The 18231-nt window shown below is 41.2% G+C and overlaps 1 protein-coding gene across 1 annotated transcript in view; it reads left to right on the top strand.

Annotated features, from left to right (window-relative positions):
- Positions 1-18231, top strand: part of DNAJC1 (DnaJ heat shock protein family (Hsp40) member C1) — a 196157-nt gene that overhangs the window by 98418 nt on the left and 79508 nt on the right. Inside the window, exons 7-8 of the mRNA XM_067562355.1 lie at positions 2424-2514; positions 5907-6073. Of these exons, the coding sequence (XP_067418456.1) occupies positions 2424-2514; positions 5907-6073 (258 nt within the window). The remainder of the gene's footprint in view (positions 1-2423; positions 2515-5906; positions 6074-18231) is intronic.

The raw sequence follows: 18231 nt of genomic DNA, 5'->3' as shown, positions 1-18231 counted from the left end.
CCTAGTGTCTGCTGTCTGGGGGTCCCACAAGCAATAATGGATTTTGCACCAGAATTTAGCATCAAATATTGGTTTTCAGTGTCAAATGGGTTAAATCATAAATGCTGGATGAATGTATCCTCTTAAAAATAGCTTTAAACAAAAGAATCCTTGGGATATCTGTATGTCAAAGTCCTATGTATTCAGTGCAATCTGAATTACTGCAAAATGCATAACAGAGGAAGATTAACAGTTACATCTTGGTGATTATTCTGGTTAAAGATACAAATAACCACCTTAATACAGGAAAGACTTCTTGTGTGTAAGCAAGGATTCCAAATTTCAGTTTTAACTGAAGAGATAACTGTAGAAATCCTAATTTTCCAATGATTTGGTTTAGAAAATAGAAATAGAAAATAGGAAGTTCCTTTAAAAGAGCCTGCAGTGGAATTGCTTGTTCAAAATGTGTGTTGTAAATGATAGCCACCTCGTATCACATGCATACACACACATGTACAGGCCCTTATCCTATGAAGATTTAAGAGTGTGCTTAAATTGTGCACTTCAGACCACATTCTCTGGCACACGGTTCAAGTAATGCGAAGTGGATAGAAAACTGTTCAGAAATATCAAGTGGAGCATATCTGCTGCACAGGGGATAGCTTTTCTGGCATAAAGTTGGCAGAGATGGGATTCCTTCTCAGTTCGCAGCAGCTCTCACGTGCAGCAGGACCGGATCGCTCCAAAACATAAGTGTCTAAACTACAGTGCAGATGAGAATCCAGCCCTGTGAGTAGTCCCATTGTCTTTAATGGGAATTACTCTCAGTGCATAAAGTTGTTAAGCACAAGCATAAGATTTTTGTATTTTGGGTTTTTTTTTTGTTTTTTTTTTCGGAATCATGACCCAAGATTGTAAACTCATTGGAGCACGGACCATCTTTTCATTATATGTGTGTGTACAGTGTGTAAGGTTGATTGATAGGTTGGGGCCTCTAGGTGCTAACACAATGCATATAATAATAATTGATTGCATGTAGCATCTGTGTGGTGGACAACATTTTTTTTGTATAGCTGCCAACAGCTAAACAACATAGGATGTGAAAAGAAAATGACTGCTTAATGTAGTTTTTAATAAATACGTTATTAAAAGTATCTTTATTTTATTGCTAATGAAACAACTGATTTCTGCTTAAGTCTATGCAGTCACAATGAAAATAAACTTAAAAAATTATTTTAAAACATGTTTCCTGATACAAAAACAGCCAAAATCGAACAGTGAGAAGGTTAACAAATAGAAACTGGTTGCTAATGTGTAAAGGAAGAAATAATTGGTTTATTTTGGTACTAATATGTTGATAAGAAAGGTACGATCGTTATTTAAGGCAATAACTTGGGTAGAATTAAGTTTACTTAATGTTACTAATTTTGATGTGATGGAAGGAATTTTGTGCATGTCTAAAGATAATAAATGCAGCTGCAACAACTTCTATTTCAACACTTCCGTATTTTAGTTATTGTTACTGGTTGAATGCAAATTTACTTAGTGCATAAATAGGAGTGCAACTTTAATTCTATTAACTGGCCATCATTGCAGGAAAACTCTCCCCACTTATCTCAATCCAGAAATCTAGAAGCTCAAACAGAGAACCTTTTTTACCATGAATTCATTTAAATCTGTTTGAAGATTATTCTTGAGAATATTTCTGGCCACAGCTATCTTGTAAAAGTAAGATTTATGACAAGTGCTAGGAGTTTCTAGTGTAAATCTGATAAACTGGTTTCTAGTAGTGAGGCTAGTGAAAATATGTTTAATATTTGATATTTATGTTTAACCATTGATGATGCCTTTTTCACAAGTTTTAAAGTATTATTGAAGTAGGGTAGGTTTTTTTTTTTTTTTATAAGGTTTTTGATATTGGATCTCACATTTCCTGTTGTCATAAATGACTTTTTACATCAAGGTTTCCACAGTCCTGCTATAGAAAAAGAAACGCTAACTTTAATTACAGATTTTATTTTCAAATCTGTGTTTGTGTGCTGATGAGTTTTTTGCTACTTGAACTTTCAGATTGTTGTGGTGAGCAAAATGGGTGCATGGCCTCTTAAAGAGCTAATTAGGGATGCATTGACTTCTCAGGTACAGGGCCATTGAAATACCCATCTGAAGATGGGTTTTTTTTCTTTGTTTTCTTTTTAAGTTGTATGTGTATAGTAAACTTTAATCTCAACATTATTAAATATGGACTTACTCAACACAGAAATTCTATGTTCGAGGCAAGTCATTCCTGTAACTTGAAATTGCTGTCTCTCAGGTGGAATGAATGAATATATTTCAGTTGCTTTTTTAAAGAATTACGGTAAAGCAAAATAATTAAAAACATTGTCATTGCAACAAACTGTTTATATACATGATGCTAATGTCATTGCAACATTTTCTTAAAGGATGCCAGACAATTATATGTAGAATATAAAGAAACAAAAATGAAGGCGAAAGAAGATGCCCTGGCTAGAGCTGAACTTGAAACACTTCAGAGTGAGTTTTTATTACTGTCTTAATACACAATCAATGTACTTTGTTATTACATACCTATTGTAGAAGATGAATGGAAAAATATGCTTTCAGTGTTCTGAAATTTGTTTTGTAAGTTTTTGTTGTCTGTCTAATGAAAGAGACTTCTGTGATACGACTTTTGAATGATTTCACTTAATAACTCGTGCTCTCATTTAAATTGGATACAGTTATGTCCATGTATAAACATAACTGTGATTAGTCAGAATCAAATATTTGTTTTATACATTGCACCGGTAACTCCTGAATTCCAGTAATTGGGCAAATAGTCTTGAAGTTGTACCGAAAATAGTTGTTTGATATAATTTTGATAGGTTTACTAAAAAAAGATTATATCTAATAAAATGTACATTGAAAGAAATGTTATTTAACAGTAAAGGCAAAGAAACTCAAAAGACTTTGGAGGTATGTTGTTTTCAGAAGTGGCCTCCGGTTGTGAGCCTGTGTGTATTTTTGTGTCTGCATATAATTGCAGGTACATTTTATAGTGCTTATGTGCATATCGGGTTGACTTTTGCATGCTATAAAAAAACCCACAGTTATTTGCACCTATAAAAATGTAGAGGCAAACTTCGGGCGCAGAGTTGTGGCACTGTTGAAATTGGGACCTTTGGTTACTAGATACCACTGCTCTTTAAATGTAAGGGAAAAGCAAAAAATAATTAGCATACATATTTTAATAGTGATACTGTGGATGATTTTCCCTTTTCTAATTCCTTTTTTGATCATAACCAAACTTTTTAAAACTTTTTTTTAGAAGAAGCTAAAAAGTGTGTTTGTTTGAATTGAGTGTAATGCTCCTCTGTGCATTTTTTTTTTATTTTGGCATGTATATTAAAAACTAGTAACTACTGTGGGGCATAGAGTACACATAGGGAAAGCCTATTTGAAAAGTTATAGTACAGTCCCATTTGTCCAGGTCTTATAAAATTAGCAGAGATGACTCAGCAGAATTTGGTACCTTCTCCCAAAAGCCTGGAGTGCAAAGATCATTCTGCTTTTCAGCAGTTAGAGGGCCCAGCTACAGAATTGGCCACCTTTTAACTTCAGCTAGCAAACTGTAGTATGAAAATGTGAACACTACAATCAGTGTTATCAGGCACTTCATGATATTAGAATGTATAGTCAGATTGTCTTGTCTGAATGATGATCGAGAGCATATTAATTAACATCTTGTTTAAAAGGATTAGTTTATGGTGATAGAAGTGCAAATTTAAGTATGAAACCATTAAAATTGTAGTGGTTCGTGATCTTACATTTACATTGCTTTAAAATGGTGAATAAACTTTTTTCAACATTTTTCTCTAGTGTAATGGGAGTGAAGGGAGAGGCAAGAATATTAGTTATCAAACTGTGATTAGTAGAGTTTGTGGTGGAATTTGACACTATCTCCTTAATTGGGCCAGTGATACTGAACAGTGCTGTTATTGGCTAACAATGTGTTGTCCATCATACATTTTAAAAATAAATGAATGTGTTGAAGGTTTACAACATTCAAGAGTATAGTCGTGTGACATTACAGAGTGTTACTGAAGTCAGAATATGTTGTGTAGTAAGAATTCTCCAATGGTAACATCCAAAACAAAAATTTTTTTAAGTAGTTAAATTTATTGTGGTGTCCTGCATTTTGTACTTCAGAATTAGTATATAAAGATTGAAAACCCCCAAATGTGCATTTCAGTTGCCCCCTTCTTTCTTAATTTTAAAGACCATCAGTGGAATACTGAGTTCATAATAACATTTCCATCTACCTAATTGAGTAAATGCTTCTCATGCAGATTAACAATAGCTGTTTTATGCTGCCTGTTTTTCGTGACCTAATTGCTAATTTACCCTCATGTCTATCTGCTTTACTGCTGAAATTGTGCAATATTCTCTGAGGGATTGTACTAGAACCAGTGCAGGGTGGAATTCCATATAACTTGCAAATAGGAGAGAATACAGCATGGAGGTCTCATTAATGTGGTGCATTGCTAGAGAAGATACAAAGTGTGAAAAGGTAATTTCTTGATAAGTAAATATTATTCTACCAGGGAAATGTCTGTGCAGAATTTTAGCTTATTCTATTGACACCTGTGCATGGTTCCTATTAGCACTTCTCACTGTATTCTAAACCTTTTATCACCTCGCTTCATGTTTAAGTGTAAAATATAATTATTAAATCCTCCATAAAGTAGATGTTTGTAAAAAGTTTGTTTCTATTATTTATGTAATCATGTGTAGCCATGATTTTTACTTACAGAGCTGTAAAATACATAAATGTTTTAACATTTGAATTTTCTGGTTTCTTCATTTTAATTTTCATGTGATTTTCACAGCAGCCTAACTTGTTACAAGGATACCAGAAGAAAGATACAATACAATTCCAAAGTGCAATTTTATTTGTAGACTTAAAAGTGATTTTTCATTGATCCAGTAGCATATCTGCGGATAATTCTTGTGATAAAGGATATTCCTGTGACCATATATAGTTCCTTGATGTAAATCCTGATATCAAACAGGTGATTTATAACTCTTGTTCAATGGTCACCTGATGAGTAGACTTAGGCCTCCCAGGACTAGCCAGCTGTCCATTTTCTCAGTTGGGAACTCAACTTACTTAGTTTGAGCAAACCCTGGCAGTATATGCTGGTTAGTTTCTCTCCTGTTTTGGGGAGTTTATACAACAGAGGTTCTGAAATTCAAATTTGTAAGGGTCTGTTTTTGAGATGGTTTACCGATCTGTTTTTCAGAGATACTGAGCACATAATCCCAGTTGAAGTCCAGTTGAATCTGAAGGTGCTCTGAAAATCAAGCCTGAGATCTACATCTGCCTAAAGTGCCAACTGTTAAAATAAAGATATTTGTAAATAAGAAGAATCCAGGGGAAGGGGGTGCTAGACATCAGCTCAGAAAGATACATTTTGTTCAGCACATTTGAGAAAGGGGGATAACAAAAGTCACTTTTGAGCCACCTTTCTGCCTCATCTATTCCTGAGGCCATCTGGTCCTGCCTTGACATGGCCTCTACACAAAGCAAAGGTATTGGATGGCATAGTGCTGACTACTCTGACTTTACACCACTGGGGGAAATTTCATCTACCCATTTAGGGCAACTTTCCAGCTGCAGCTTGATGTGGGTCTGAGGATCTAGCCCCGTGTGTATTTACTTGTAACTTTGTAGAAAAATAAAACATTATGCAGTGCAGTTTTAGTTATGACAAACATTTGTCTTCCTCCTTCCTAATAAAGAAATTGAAGACCTTTTTTAATTGAAAAATCTCATCTCAAAATTATCCATGGAGTGGCTAAGAACACCTCTAAATCATGCTTCTGGGCAACACAAGTAATAGATAATTTCTCTTTATTTTTTGTAGAGGAGAAGAAACCTAAAGTCAAGAAACCAAAGTCTGAATTCCCTATATATACTGCTTCAGAATCCAGTGCATATATACCATCATATGATCATGGAGCTTCTATTGAAGAGATTGAGGAACAGATGGATGATTGGTTGGAGAATAAGAACAGAACATGCAAAAAAAAGGCAAGTTAAAATTTCTCTTTACATTTAAAAGTTCATCGAGTGATTGCACATGTGTATTCCACTCTCAATGTGCATTCACCCTGCACACAATCAGCAGAATTTTTTCCCTCAGTGGTTATCTGTCAGGGCTGCTTGAGCACCCTCTGCTGCCACGCACTGCTGGCACTGGTATAAAGGGCCCAGCCGACCCTGAGTTCCGTAAGTTCCTTCTTACTGCCTCTGATGATCCCTGGAACTGCTGCTCTTACTTTTGCAAGTACTCTCAGTGGACTGTCTTTTTTGTATTTTATTGTAAATAGTTTAGTGTCATTAAAGACATGGTTTGAGGATGCCAGACTCTGCTTTTTCTTTGTTTGCGAACACAGTCCCATTTCTTCAGTGCTTGGTTCCATATCACCATGGACCATTGGGTGTTGAGCACTGTAAAGTGGGATACAGCCTCCAGTTTATTTCTACCCCTTTCACAAAGAACTTCTGGTCCAGGAAGTTCAGTCTCTCCTTCAGGTGAGAACCATAGAGGCGGTCCCACAGAATTTAAGAGGGAAGAGTTTCTGCTCCCATTATTTGCTAATCCCAAAAGCAAAGGGGGGTCTCAGACCTATCTTAGATCTGCCTCAGCTCCACAGCTATCTCAAAAAGATAAAGTTTAGGATGGTCATCCTGGCATCTGTTTTTCCCTGTTTGGATCCTGGAGACTGTTACACCACCCTCAATTTAAGAGACATCTACTTTCATGTGTTGATCTACTGATGGCATAGAAAGTTCCTCAAATTTGTAGTGAAGCACTCATATTACCAATTCACAGTGCTTCCGCTCAGCCTGTCTGCAGCTCCCCAGGTTTTCACAAAATTTATGACCAAGTTGGCAGTGTTCCTGAGAAGACTAGGAGTGCAAGTCTACCCTGACCTGGATGACTGGCTACTCAAGGGCTGGTCCAAAGCTCAGGTTTTATCCATCATTTGACTTGTTCAGTTAACCTTCAAGGCCTAAGCCTACTGATCAATGCAGACAAGTCTACCCTTTGCCTGGTACGGAGGATAGAGTTTATAGGGGCTCTGTTGGACTCTACTCAGGCTAGAACTTTCCTCCCAGAATGAAAATTCCTCTATTCGATCTCTTGTGACAGACCTCAGTTTTCATCCAATCACAGTGGCCCAAAACTGTATGAGGCTCTTAGGGCACATGACCTCATTCACATAGGTAGTACAACATGCAGGGCTTCACCTTAGATCCCTCCAGAAACGTCTGGCCTCAGTGTACTTGCTGAGCCATCTTCATCTGTACACTATGCTCCCGGTACCTTCACGGGTTCCTATATCGCTGAATTGGTGGTTGGATCCTCTCAATGTTTGTGTGGGCATTCCTTTCCTCCATCCTCAACCATCATTGACACTAATCTCAGACGCATCAGATCTGGGGTGGGGAGCTCACCTGGTCATTTTGGTCCTCAATGGAGCTCACTCTTCATATCAATTTCAGAGAGCCCAGGGCGATTTGTCTTGCCTCTCAGGCTTTCCTACTTCATATCAGGGGGAGAAACTTGATTGTTCTTATAGAAAGTATTGCAGCAATGTTTTACCTCAACAGGCAGGGAAGAGCTTTCTCATCCCTCCTTTGTCAGGAAGCAGTTCACCAGTGGAAATTTTGCATTGCCCATTCAGTCACTCTCAAGGCCTGTTACCTTCCAGGGCTGCAGAACAAGCCAGCAGACTGCCTAAGTAGGTCATTTTCAAGTCACCACAAGTGTTCTTTGTTCTTTTATTGGATGTCACCAGATCACCCATATGTATTCTTCAGAAGTGGTGGACTCCCCAAACAGGTCTATTTGCAAACAAGTCCAACAGAAAATGTCACCAATTCTGCTCCCTGTAGGGCCACAGTCCAGGCTGCTTTCTGACTCTTTACTGTAATGCTTTCCTTCCAATTCCACTCCTACATAAAGTGCTACTAAAGATCAACCGGGACCATACCCAGGTTATATTAATAGCCCTAGTGTGATCCCACTAACACTGGTTCTCCACTCTATTGAACCTCTCAATGACATCTCCAGTCTGACTCCCATTGCATCTGAACTGAATCTCCCAAGACCACAGTCAGCTGCTCCACCCAAACCTGCAGTCCCTTCATTTGATGGCCTGGAAGCTCCATGGATAAATCCCAGACAGCAGGCTTGCTCAGAGAAAGTTTTCAGGTCTTACTAAGTAGCAGAAAGCCCTCCACCAGGGCTGCCTACCTGTCAAAATGGAAACTATTCTCTATCTGGGCATGTCAAACCAGAGTCTCACCGATGCACTCGTCCATCCAGTATATACTCAACTATCAAAGATCACCTGGCAGCAATATCCGCTTCCACCCCCGCTTGGATAACTGTTCTGTTTTTTCTAATGAAATGACAATCTGATTCCATAAAGGCCTGGAGAAGCTGTACCCTGAAGCCTTTCCTTATAGGACTTGAACTTGGTCTTGTCTAAACTTATGGGACCACCATTTGAGCCGTTAGCACCGTGGTCCTTACTGCACCTTTTGTGGAAGGTGGTTTTCATAATTGCTATCACTGCTGCCAGAAGGGTCTCTGAACTGCATGCCTTCTCATCCAAATCACCATATACAGTCTTCTTTAAAGAAAGGTGTACTTATGCCCTCATCCAAGTTCTTTCAATGAAGTAGTTTCAGATTTTCATATCAATCAATTAACTTACTTGTGTTTTACCCCAAATCACACACAAATAGGGATGAGCAATGGCTGCACACATTGGACATTAGATGAACACTGGCGTTCTACATAGACAGCAACAAACTGATTCAGCAATCCACTCAATTGTTTGTGGCTATAGCAGACAAAATGAAAGGTCTTCCAATCTCCTCATGGAAATTCATCTTGGATAATCTCTTGTATCCATGCTTGTTATGATCTGGCAGGCGTTTCACCACCAGGCAAGCTGACTGCTCACTCTACAACATCGCAAGCATCCTCAACGGCATTCCTAGCACAGATACCTATCCAGGACATTTGTAAAGCAGCAACCTGGTTATCGGTGCACAGTCTCTCCTCCCATTACTACATCGACCAGTACTCTAGAGATTATGCCAAATTCGGTCAAGAGGTACTATAAGTCTGTGTGTATGTGAACTCCAATTCCTCTGCTTATATTATTAGGAGTCACCAACAGTGTATTGCACATGTGCAATCACACAAAGAATAAAAAACAGTTACTAATCTTTCGTAACTGTTGTTCTTCAGCAGGCCTTCCTACCCTTTTACATCAGAGTTTCCAGAAAGAGAAGAAATGAGGGGGAGCTTGGGGTTGGCTAGGTGCTTTATATTGGTGCCAGTAGCACATGGACAGAGCAGGCATTTGAGCCACGCCAAGGGATGCCACCGAGGGAAAAATTTCTGGGGACTGTGCGCAGGGTGCATGCTTACCACTAATCCACTTGCAGAGGTGGTATTATTAATTCGATTTTAAAGGCTCCTTAATTCGAATTAACAATATGCAAGTGTAGACGTGGGAGTAATTAATTCGAATTAAGGGACTTTAATTCGAATTAAGCCACCAGTGTAGACCAGGCCTCAGACTTGAAAAAAGGCGTACATTTTTAATAATGAGGGTAATTAATCATTGGCACAGTTTACCAAGGGTCGTGGTAGATTCTCCATCACTGGCTATTTTTAAAATCAGGATTAGATCTTTTTCTAAAAGATATGTGCTAGGAATTATTTTGAGGAACTTCTATTGCCTGTGTTATCTGTGTTATACAGAAGGTCAGACTAGATGATCACAGTGGTCCCTTCTGGCCTTGGAATCTCTGAGGATATTCTAAGCCAAACCTAGAAGCTGCCAGTGAGGACAGCATTGGCTCAGTTTTGGTGGCTTGCTTGGTATGGACATATTGGAATGGAAAACCAATGAATTCCGAAGTGCATGTACCAAGGAATGCCGCTACACTGCTGGTGATCACCTGAGTGCCAAAATCTCCAGTGGCATAAGATTGCTAGTGATGTACATAAACAGAATATACAGCCAGACTGCATTAAGAACCTAGCCAGAGATCAGTCTGGATGGCTCTTGATCTGCAAGGGGGCCACATCCCTTTGTGATTTGCCGTGATGATGATGAGGTAAAATAGCCCAGGAACTTGGCTGGAGGTATGACTCCTTATCACCTTGCCTAGCTGGCATTCACAGGCAGTGGATTGCCAATGCCAAAACCTCATTTTCAAAATATGGCTATAAAAGCCAATGTGTACTTTTCATTAATGATGGGAAACATTTTCATACCCAAAAGAGAAGAGTGAAGATGAGTAGATGTTCTCTCCAGAATGTCTTCTTTTCTCCCCCTCTCTCCCTACCCGCCCTTTAGGTGGAAAGGACTGTATCTTCCATCCCTCCTTGTTGCTTGTATTTGTACTGTCGTATACCAGTCAAAATGTAGTTTGTAGCCGTGCTCAGCACACAGGTAGCTTTAGAATTATGCAATCTTTATGACTATTTATACACAAATCAGACCCATAAATTAGATCTCTGCTGGCAACCGACAGCGTCATTCTTAATTATCAAATGTACGTGATGACACACATGAAGCATCACACAAGCATAATGTTTAGATGCTGAAGAGACTTGCAATTTTGGAGTGATTTATAGATAAATTAAGGTCTATATAATTTAAACTAAATAATTCTGACAGCACTATCATTCTTCATCGTGCTATGATCCATAGATTCATTATAATGGGTACTTCAGCCTATCTGCAGCTTGGGGGCAAAAACAGATCTATCAGTCACTGGCATCAGGAGAATGCCCCGCCCCCTGAAGTTTTTGCCAGGATTGTCCTGCCTCCACGATGACAGGCAGGCTCAGCCAGGCCCCACACTGCAGAGCTTTTGTGAGGAAAATTCCATTGCTTTACTTCAATTTTGCGATTAACAGTTCAGCTGAGTAACATGATTGCTAGTCATGTCTCGGGGCTGCCTTTGCATTTTGGGTAGATTTTATCCTCAGCATTGCTTTCCCTTTTGAGGTAGCAAAGGAAGATGAGAAACGTTTAAAAAAAATCCTAAAATTCTATAGGCCTGCTTATCTCCTGCTTTTGTATGTTTCTCTTTCTAAAGTGCTCCCAGCCTTCTCCCTGGAAGTCAATGTTCAAATGACATTTTGAAGTGCCTTCTGTTTATGTAGACTGATTGATTAGGTTAACCAATAAAGGAACAAAACTCATATTACGTAATTAGGTAACTGGTCACAAGCTCACATAGTAAATCACAGATATCAACTACTCAGAACAAAACATTTAAAATAGGCCCAAATGCATTTGTAAATGCTGTTAGACAAATATGAATAATGGACTATTTTTCGCGTAATGGTCCCTATTGTATTCCACTGAGGATATGAGCATGCGCCTGGACCTCGAGCTTTTCAAAGTAGTGCTGTTCCCCAGTCCACATATGTACTCTTGTACAGCCTCATAGTTTCACGCGAGGCAATAAAGGGTGGGGTGGACCAACCACAACTTCAGTTTCTTCTGACCACCACATGGTCCAAGTCAGAGCTTCTGCTGTTCTCTTGTACTTGGTGAAGCACTTTCCAACTTTACAGAAAAATTGTTTTTATTCTTTTACATAGTCAGGGGATTGTTGTTTTTGTAGTAGTCTTTAGTAGTAGTTTCCTAGGATTAAGGACTTTGAGACGCCGCTTTGGCGGTTTCCCACCAACCTCACCCCCTACCTCCTAGCACCTGGGTCTGGGTACTGGATTATGCCGAAGATGACGGGATTCAAGATCTGTGCTTCCTGCCCTTGCTTATTTTCGAACAGCAATGAGCACCAACACTGTCAAGCATTGCTTGAGGGAAGCCCACATTGCGGTCAGGTGCAGTTTCTGCCTCTCCTTCCTGCCCGTACCTGGGAAGGCCAGACCCTCTGCCTTAAGAAGCACCTCCTGAAGGTCGCCATGGGGCTGCAGTCAGATGTTGGCTAGGGGGAACCCCCCTTGTACATTGGCCTAAGCAGTCCATGAGTGCGCCTCCTATCGCGGAGCCCCAGTCCAGCACTATGGATCCCATGCTGGGGCCTAGCCATGAATCACATAAGCTTGGCTGTAAGTCTTCTTCTGGATCTAAGAAAGATGCTGCATTGTCCACAAATTCCAGCCATGGAGGCGCGGTGTGTGCCAAAGCCACAAGAGCAACAAGAAGTTGTATCGCTCACAGATCCACCAGTTCTGGTTCCTGAGCAGCGTACCCTTCCTGCATCGATTCCTGCAGACAATATCCTATGAATCAGTCCTAAGACAAATTCTCTTATTGGCTCCGTCCTTGGACCAGGTGCCATTGACTCCAGGGAGACTTGGATTTGCTCCTAGACCTCTTGAATTGTTTGCCCTTGAAGGGATGAGGTCTCCACATGCTCTGGTCCACTCACCTGCTAAGAAGGCCCCCTCTCCTTCATCATATCCGCTGCCCTCTGGTCGTGTTCCCACAATATCCCCCATTCTTTCGGCTCCATCAGCACCTCCATTTGTACAGAACTACTGATCCTTTGAGTCAGAAGATGAATGATCAAGATGGTCCACTGCTTCCGTTCCAAAGGTTCTGATGATGCCGTAGTAATACACTCACGCCATCAGTAATACACTCAGGAACCTCTGGTACCCAGCTCCATAAGCATCACTGTAGCAGCATCAGGATCAACCAGTTGGCCATATTGAGCTTGTGGCCCCAATATCTGCCTTTGGAATCCTCCCAATCCACCTGAGGGGAGTCCCCCATTTCACCACTCCACCCTTCATTGAGTAGATGTTCAGAACCAGGACTGGATGATGCACTGGTTAGCCCAGCTCTGACAATACTATTGGATCCAGAGAAGCTTCCCTCATCATACCCGGATGTGGCTGTGTTGTTGCTGCCTTCCTCTCTTCCTGACGACTATCATCAGTTTCAGGAGCTGCTAAGAAGGATTGCTAATGTTTTTCAGATTTGTTGGAAGAAGTGCAAGACAGTCAGCACCAACTGCTAGAGATTTTGTATGCATTAGTACTGGCCAGAATGACTCTATGATCAATGATGCCATTCTCCAACCAGCATACTGTGTGGCGTATCCTGGTCATGTATGCCCCACATTAAAGGAGGCGGAAAAGAGATACAATGCCTCCTCCAAGGGATCTGAGTTTCAGTTCTTCCACCTGCTGCCTAACTCCTTCGAGTGGGCCAAACAGCAGCATCCACGCTCAACTCCTTCTGAAAAGGAGGGCAAGAAGTTAAACCTTGTGGGTAGGAAGGTTTTTTCTCAGCCAGACTCCAGTTCCATATTTTGAACTACTTTGCATTCGTGGCCAAATATGACTTTGAACTATGGCCAGATGGTGGACTTTGCAGAGAAGCTATCCAGCAAGATCATGTCTGTTTCCAAACTATTTTGGATGCAGGCAAATTGGCTGCTAGAACCATACTTCAGGCTGAAGTTGATTCCTCAGGCATGTCATCGTGTACAATGGGGACTAGAATCGTCATGAGGAGGGAATCCTGGTTACACTCCTCAGGCTTCCCTAGGGATGTAGAGAGCACAACTGTGGGCCTCCCTTTTTGCTGAATCAGATCTCTTCAGTCTGAAGACTTTTGATTCTTTACACTCGCTGAAAGACTCTAAAGCCACCCTGTGATCATTGGGCATTTATATACCAGCACCCAAATGAACATTTTGTTGCCTCTTGTCTACACAATGCTACAGAGCTCCCCAGTTCTACCACCAGTGAACCTACAGAAGTACCCGAAGGTACAAAGATCATGTCTTTCTGGTCTGCCGGGGCAATCCTCCATGCAGCACATTCAGTCTTCACGTAAGAAATATTTCTGAGTGCATCTAGAGAGCTGTAAATCACTTTGCACCCCAAGTCTTTTGCCAGCCACGCCTTTCAAGGGCCATCTGAAACTTTCTGCTAGCATGATAACAACATTATAGCAATGGACAAATGGGTCTTGGATGTCATTTGACATGGCTATATGATCAAGTTTATGACACTACTACCTTCACATCCCCCACCCCATACTCGTCTCAGGGACCACTCTCACAACAATATCCTTGCCCTAGAGCTGGACTCCCTGATTCTGAGAGAAGCCATAGAGCCAATCCCCACAAACTTTAAAGGCACAAGCTTCTATTCCAACTATTTCCTGGTGCCCACAAAGAAGCAGGGATGGAGACCAATCTTGGATCTCTGGCGCCTCAACCATTCTATTCGCAAGTCAAAGTTCTGCATGGTCACACTTGCAGCCATCATTCTCTCGCTAGAAAAAGGCATGTGGTTTGTGGCTTTTGATCTGCAAGATGCCTATTTCCAGGTCAGCATCCACGCGACCCACAACTGGTTCCTGAGGTTCACAGGTCCTTGGCACTTCCAATACAGAGTTCTCCTGTTTGGATTTACTGCTGCTTCATGAGTCTTTACAAAGGTTTTCTCTGTGGTAATGACTCACCTCTGACAGCAGGAAGTCCTTGTCTTCCCCTATCTGAACAACTGGCTGCTGATGGTGTGGTTCAGAAGGGAATCTCAAGAATTGACATCCCAGCTCTTTCTCCTCTTCTCCTTCGTAGGGATGAGTGTGAACATCGAAAAATCGACTTTGCATCCTACACGGTCCCTGGAGTTCACTGGATCATGAATCGATGCGACCTCCCCACATGCTTATCTGCCCAAGGAGAGGTTCCAGACTGTACTGGACCTGATCGCTTCAGTGACATCCAGCCCTTCAATCTTAACCAGTATTTCTCTCTCCCTCTTTGGTCACATGGCAGTGTGCACTTATGTCATGGCCTTCGCTCATCTGTGCTTCCACTGTCTACAACTATGACTGCAGGGAGTCTACTCACCTATGCACCAACTCATGGACACTATTCTCACCGTTCCACTAGAAGTTATCTTCTCCCTTCAACGGTGGACAGATCCGCTCCAAGTTTGCTCCAGAATGCTCTTCCTTCTGTCCTCTCCAAGCATGACAATCATAACGGATGCATCGCTCGATGGCTGGGGCATCCAAATGGGAGCTCACATGATGCAAGGGATGCTAAAGCTTGGAACACTCGGGAATCCAGGATGCACATCAACTTCCTGGGATTTTGGGCGGTACGCAGGGCATGTCACGCACTTTTACTGTACATCCACTCTCCTCGTGTCAGACAACACCGCTAAGGTTTACTATAGAAGCAAGCAAGGAGACACAATGTCCCCAGCACTGTGTGTGGAAGTGGTACGCCTCTGGAAGCGGCGCATTGCACTCAATATCCAATTGTCGGCAGCCTGTCTCCCGGGAATTCATAATGTGATTGCCGATGCTCGGAGCAGGAACTTTGTAATCGACCATGAATGGGAGTTGCATGACACGGTAATCACAGACATTTTTGGTCACTGAGAAACCTCGGTCAGGGATCTCTTTGCCTCTCACGCCAACAACAAGTGCATCCAGTACTGTTCCAAGGGATGACTCTGTGCCCATTCACAGGGGAACACCTGGGTCGTTGACTGGTTGAACTGAATCAATTATGACTTCCTCCCTCTACCTCCCCTGCCTCGCATCCTTCACAAGCTCCAAAGGGAGAGGGCGACGGCAATCCTGATTGCCCATTCTGGCCTCACCAGGTCTGATTTCCTCCTCTTCTCCTCATCAATGATCTGGAGGATGGGGTGGATTGCACCCTCAGCAAGTTTGCAGATGACATTAAGCTGGGGGGAGTGGTAGATACACTGGAGGGCAGGGATTGGATACAGAGTGATTTAGACAAATTAGAGGATTAGGCCAAAAGAAATCTGATCAGGTTCAAGGGCAAGTGCAGAGTCCTGCACTTAGGATGGAAGAATCCCATGCGCTGTAACAGACTGGGGACTGATTGGCTAGGCAGCAGTTCAGCAGAAAAGGACCTGGGGGTTTCAGTGGACAAGAAGCTGAATATGAGTCAACAGTATACCCTTATTGCCAAGAAGACTAATGGCATATTGGGCTGTATTAGTAGGAACATTGCCAGCAGATCGAGAGAAGTGTTATTCCCCTCTATTTGGCACTGGTGAGGCCTCATTTGGAGTACTGTGTCCAGTTTTGGGCCCCCCACTACAGAAAAGATGTGGACATATTGTAAAGAGTCCAGTGGAGGGCAACGAAAATGATTAGGGGGCTGGAGCACATGACTTATGAGGAGAAGCTGAGGGAACTAGACTAGTTTAGTCTGCAGAGGAGAAGAATGAGGGCGGATTGGATAGCAATCTTTAATTACCTGAAAAGGGGTTCTAGGGAGGATGGAACTAGGCTGTTCTCGATATACGTAGAGCCCTGGCCTTTTATCTACAAAGGAGTCAGGCCGTTCCGGAAGTGTCCTAGATTATTTGTTGCCATAGCGGAGAGAATTAAGGGGCAAGCCACCCAGAGAATCTCGAAATGGGTCTTAGGTGCATTATGCCCTGCTATCAATTGTTAGGGCAGTCCCCATAAAGTGGGATACCGAACCATTCAGCGAGAGCGCAAGTGTCAACTACAGCTGCACTGCACAACAGATATATGTAAGGTGGCCACGTGGAGCTTGGTACACATTTTCTTCCCAGTATGTCCTCATGCAAGACTCTGTGATGTATGCCTTGTTTGGTGCAGTGGTCCTCCCTTCCATGGTTCCATCATCTTCCTTGCACCATCCTCATATCTACGAACTACTACTTGTTAATCATCTTCAGTGGAATACAGTAGGGACCATCACTTGAAGAAGAAGAGGTTAGTTACCTGTAACTGGAAGTTCTTTGAGATGTATGGTCCCTGTCTGTATTCCAGTCCCACTTTCCTTCCCCTCACTTGTGGAGCAGGTAGGTTTGTGGTGGAGAAGGAACTGAAGGTGTGGTTGGTCCACCCTGCCCTTAATCACCTAGGACAAACTCATGAGGTAATATAAGGGCGCATGCGTGGACTGACAGACGCTACTACTTTGAAAAGCTCCGGGTCTGGGCGCATGGCGCATGCTCACAACCCTTAGTGGAATAGAGATAGGGACAATGCATCTCAAAGAACGTCTAGTTACAGGTAAGTAACTTCTTCTTTCCAAACAGAAGAGGCCAAAAATGATTAATATTATGCTACAAACCATTTATTGCGTATTTCAGCTCATAACTATTACAGTACCTTTCTTTACTTAGCTTTAAAAATAGGGTAAAATTAAAATAGATCCTCTATTACATGAAATCAAGACCATAACAAGGAGACTTTTTAACTAATGGTTTTTAAACTGTCTATTAAGGAAAGATCTATTTCACATGCTAGCTCAGGAGTTTAATTTTTTCCTTGACTATTTTAACATAATTAGTTTGGATAACATCTAAAGTTTTAAACTAATTATTCCAAGATGTTCCCTTAGAAATCAGCTGTTCCCCATGTTGATGGTATTCATCTTTATGTGCTTAAAACAAGCAGCTGCTAGCTTTTAATAAAAATAAAAATAATGCATCCTTTTTTAGAATGTAGTTTGTTACATATTTATAGTGCCTTAAATCATTAAAAATAAAACTGGCAGAAAGCTGCCAAAGCAGCCACGTTATTTTACAGAATTGTTTCTAGTGCTCAAATTTGCATATACTTTTTATATATATAGCTATATTTCAGGAAAAAAAGATCTCATAGTAATTATAAGCAGGTTGCATATATCACTGTCTTACACCTGGATATATGGTGGGAGTTGGTGATAGAGATAAAACTGCAAAGTTCACTTGGGATGTCTGCAAAGACACACTGAAAGGGATTCTGAGAATATGCTCTCCTCCCTGCACTATATCTTGAGTGGTTTGTGATATCTGAAGTCTGAGATGCATTGTCTTGTTCAGCTTTTTAAAAATGAGCACAAAACTTAACGCATGATAAATATGCTTTAAAATGTTGTTCAAATGTTTTGTCCTTCTCATCTATCTAAGGAGAAATATTTTTTGTTAATTTCAATTTTTTAAAATAATTCTCATGACATAAATAAATCAACCACAGAGCGTGTCCAAATCCAAAATAAAAATTGCATATAGAAGTATCTGATTTCATTGTATTTTTTCCTCTGCTTCATGTGTGATGGTGTTAGATAGCACTAGGAGATTGGGAATGTGGGCAGGATACAGTTATGATTATAAAATAAAATATGATATGTGTATGAGT

This window comes from Emydura macquarii, unplaced genomic scaffold (assembly GCF_026122565.2).
Source record: "Emydura macquarii macquarii isolate MOO-44397 ecotype Brisbane River unplaced genomic scaffold, CSIRO-AGI_Emac_v2 contig_2422, whole genome shotgun sequence".
NCBI classification, from domain to species: Eukaryota; Metazoa; Chordata; order Testudines; family Chelidae; genus Emydura; species Emydura macquarii.
The sequence above is the reverse complement of the archived record's forward strand: the minus strand, read 5'-3'. Positions and strand labels throughout refer to the sequence as shown.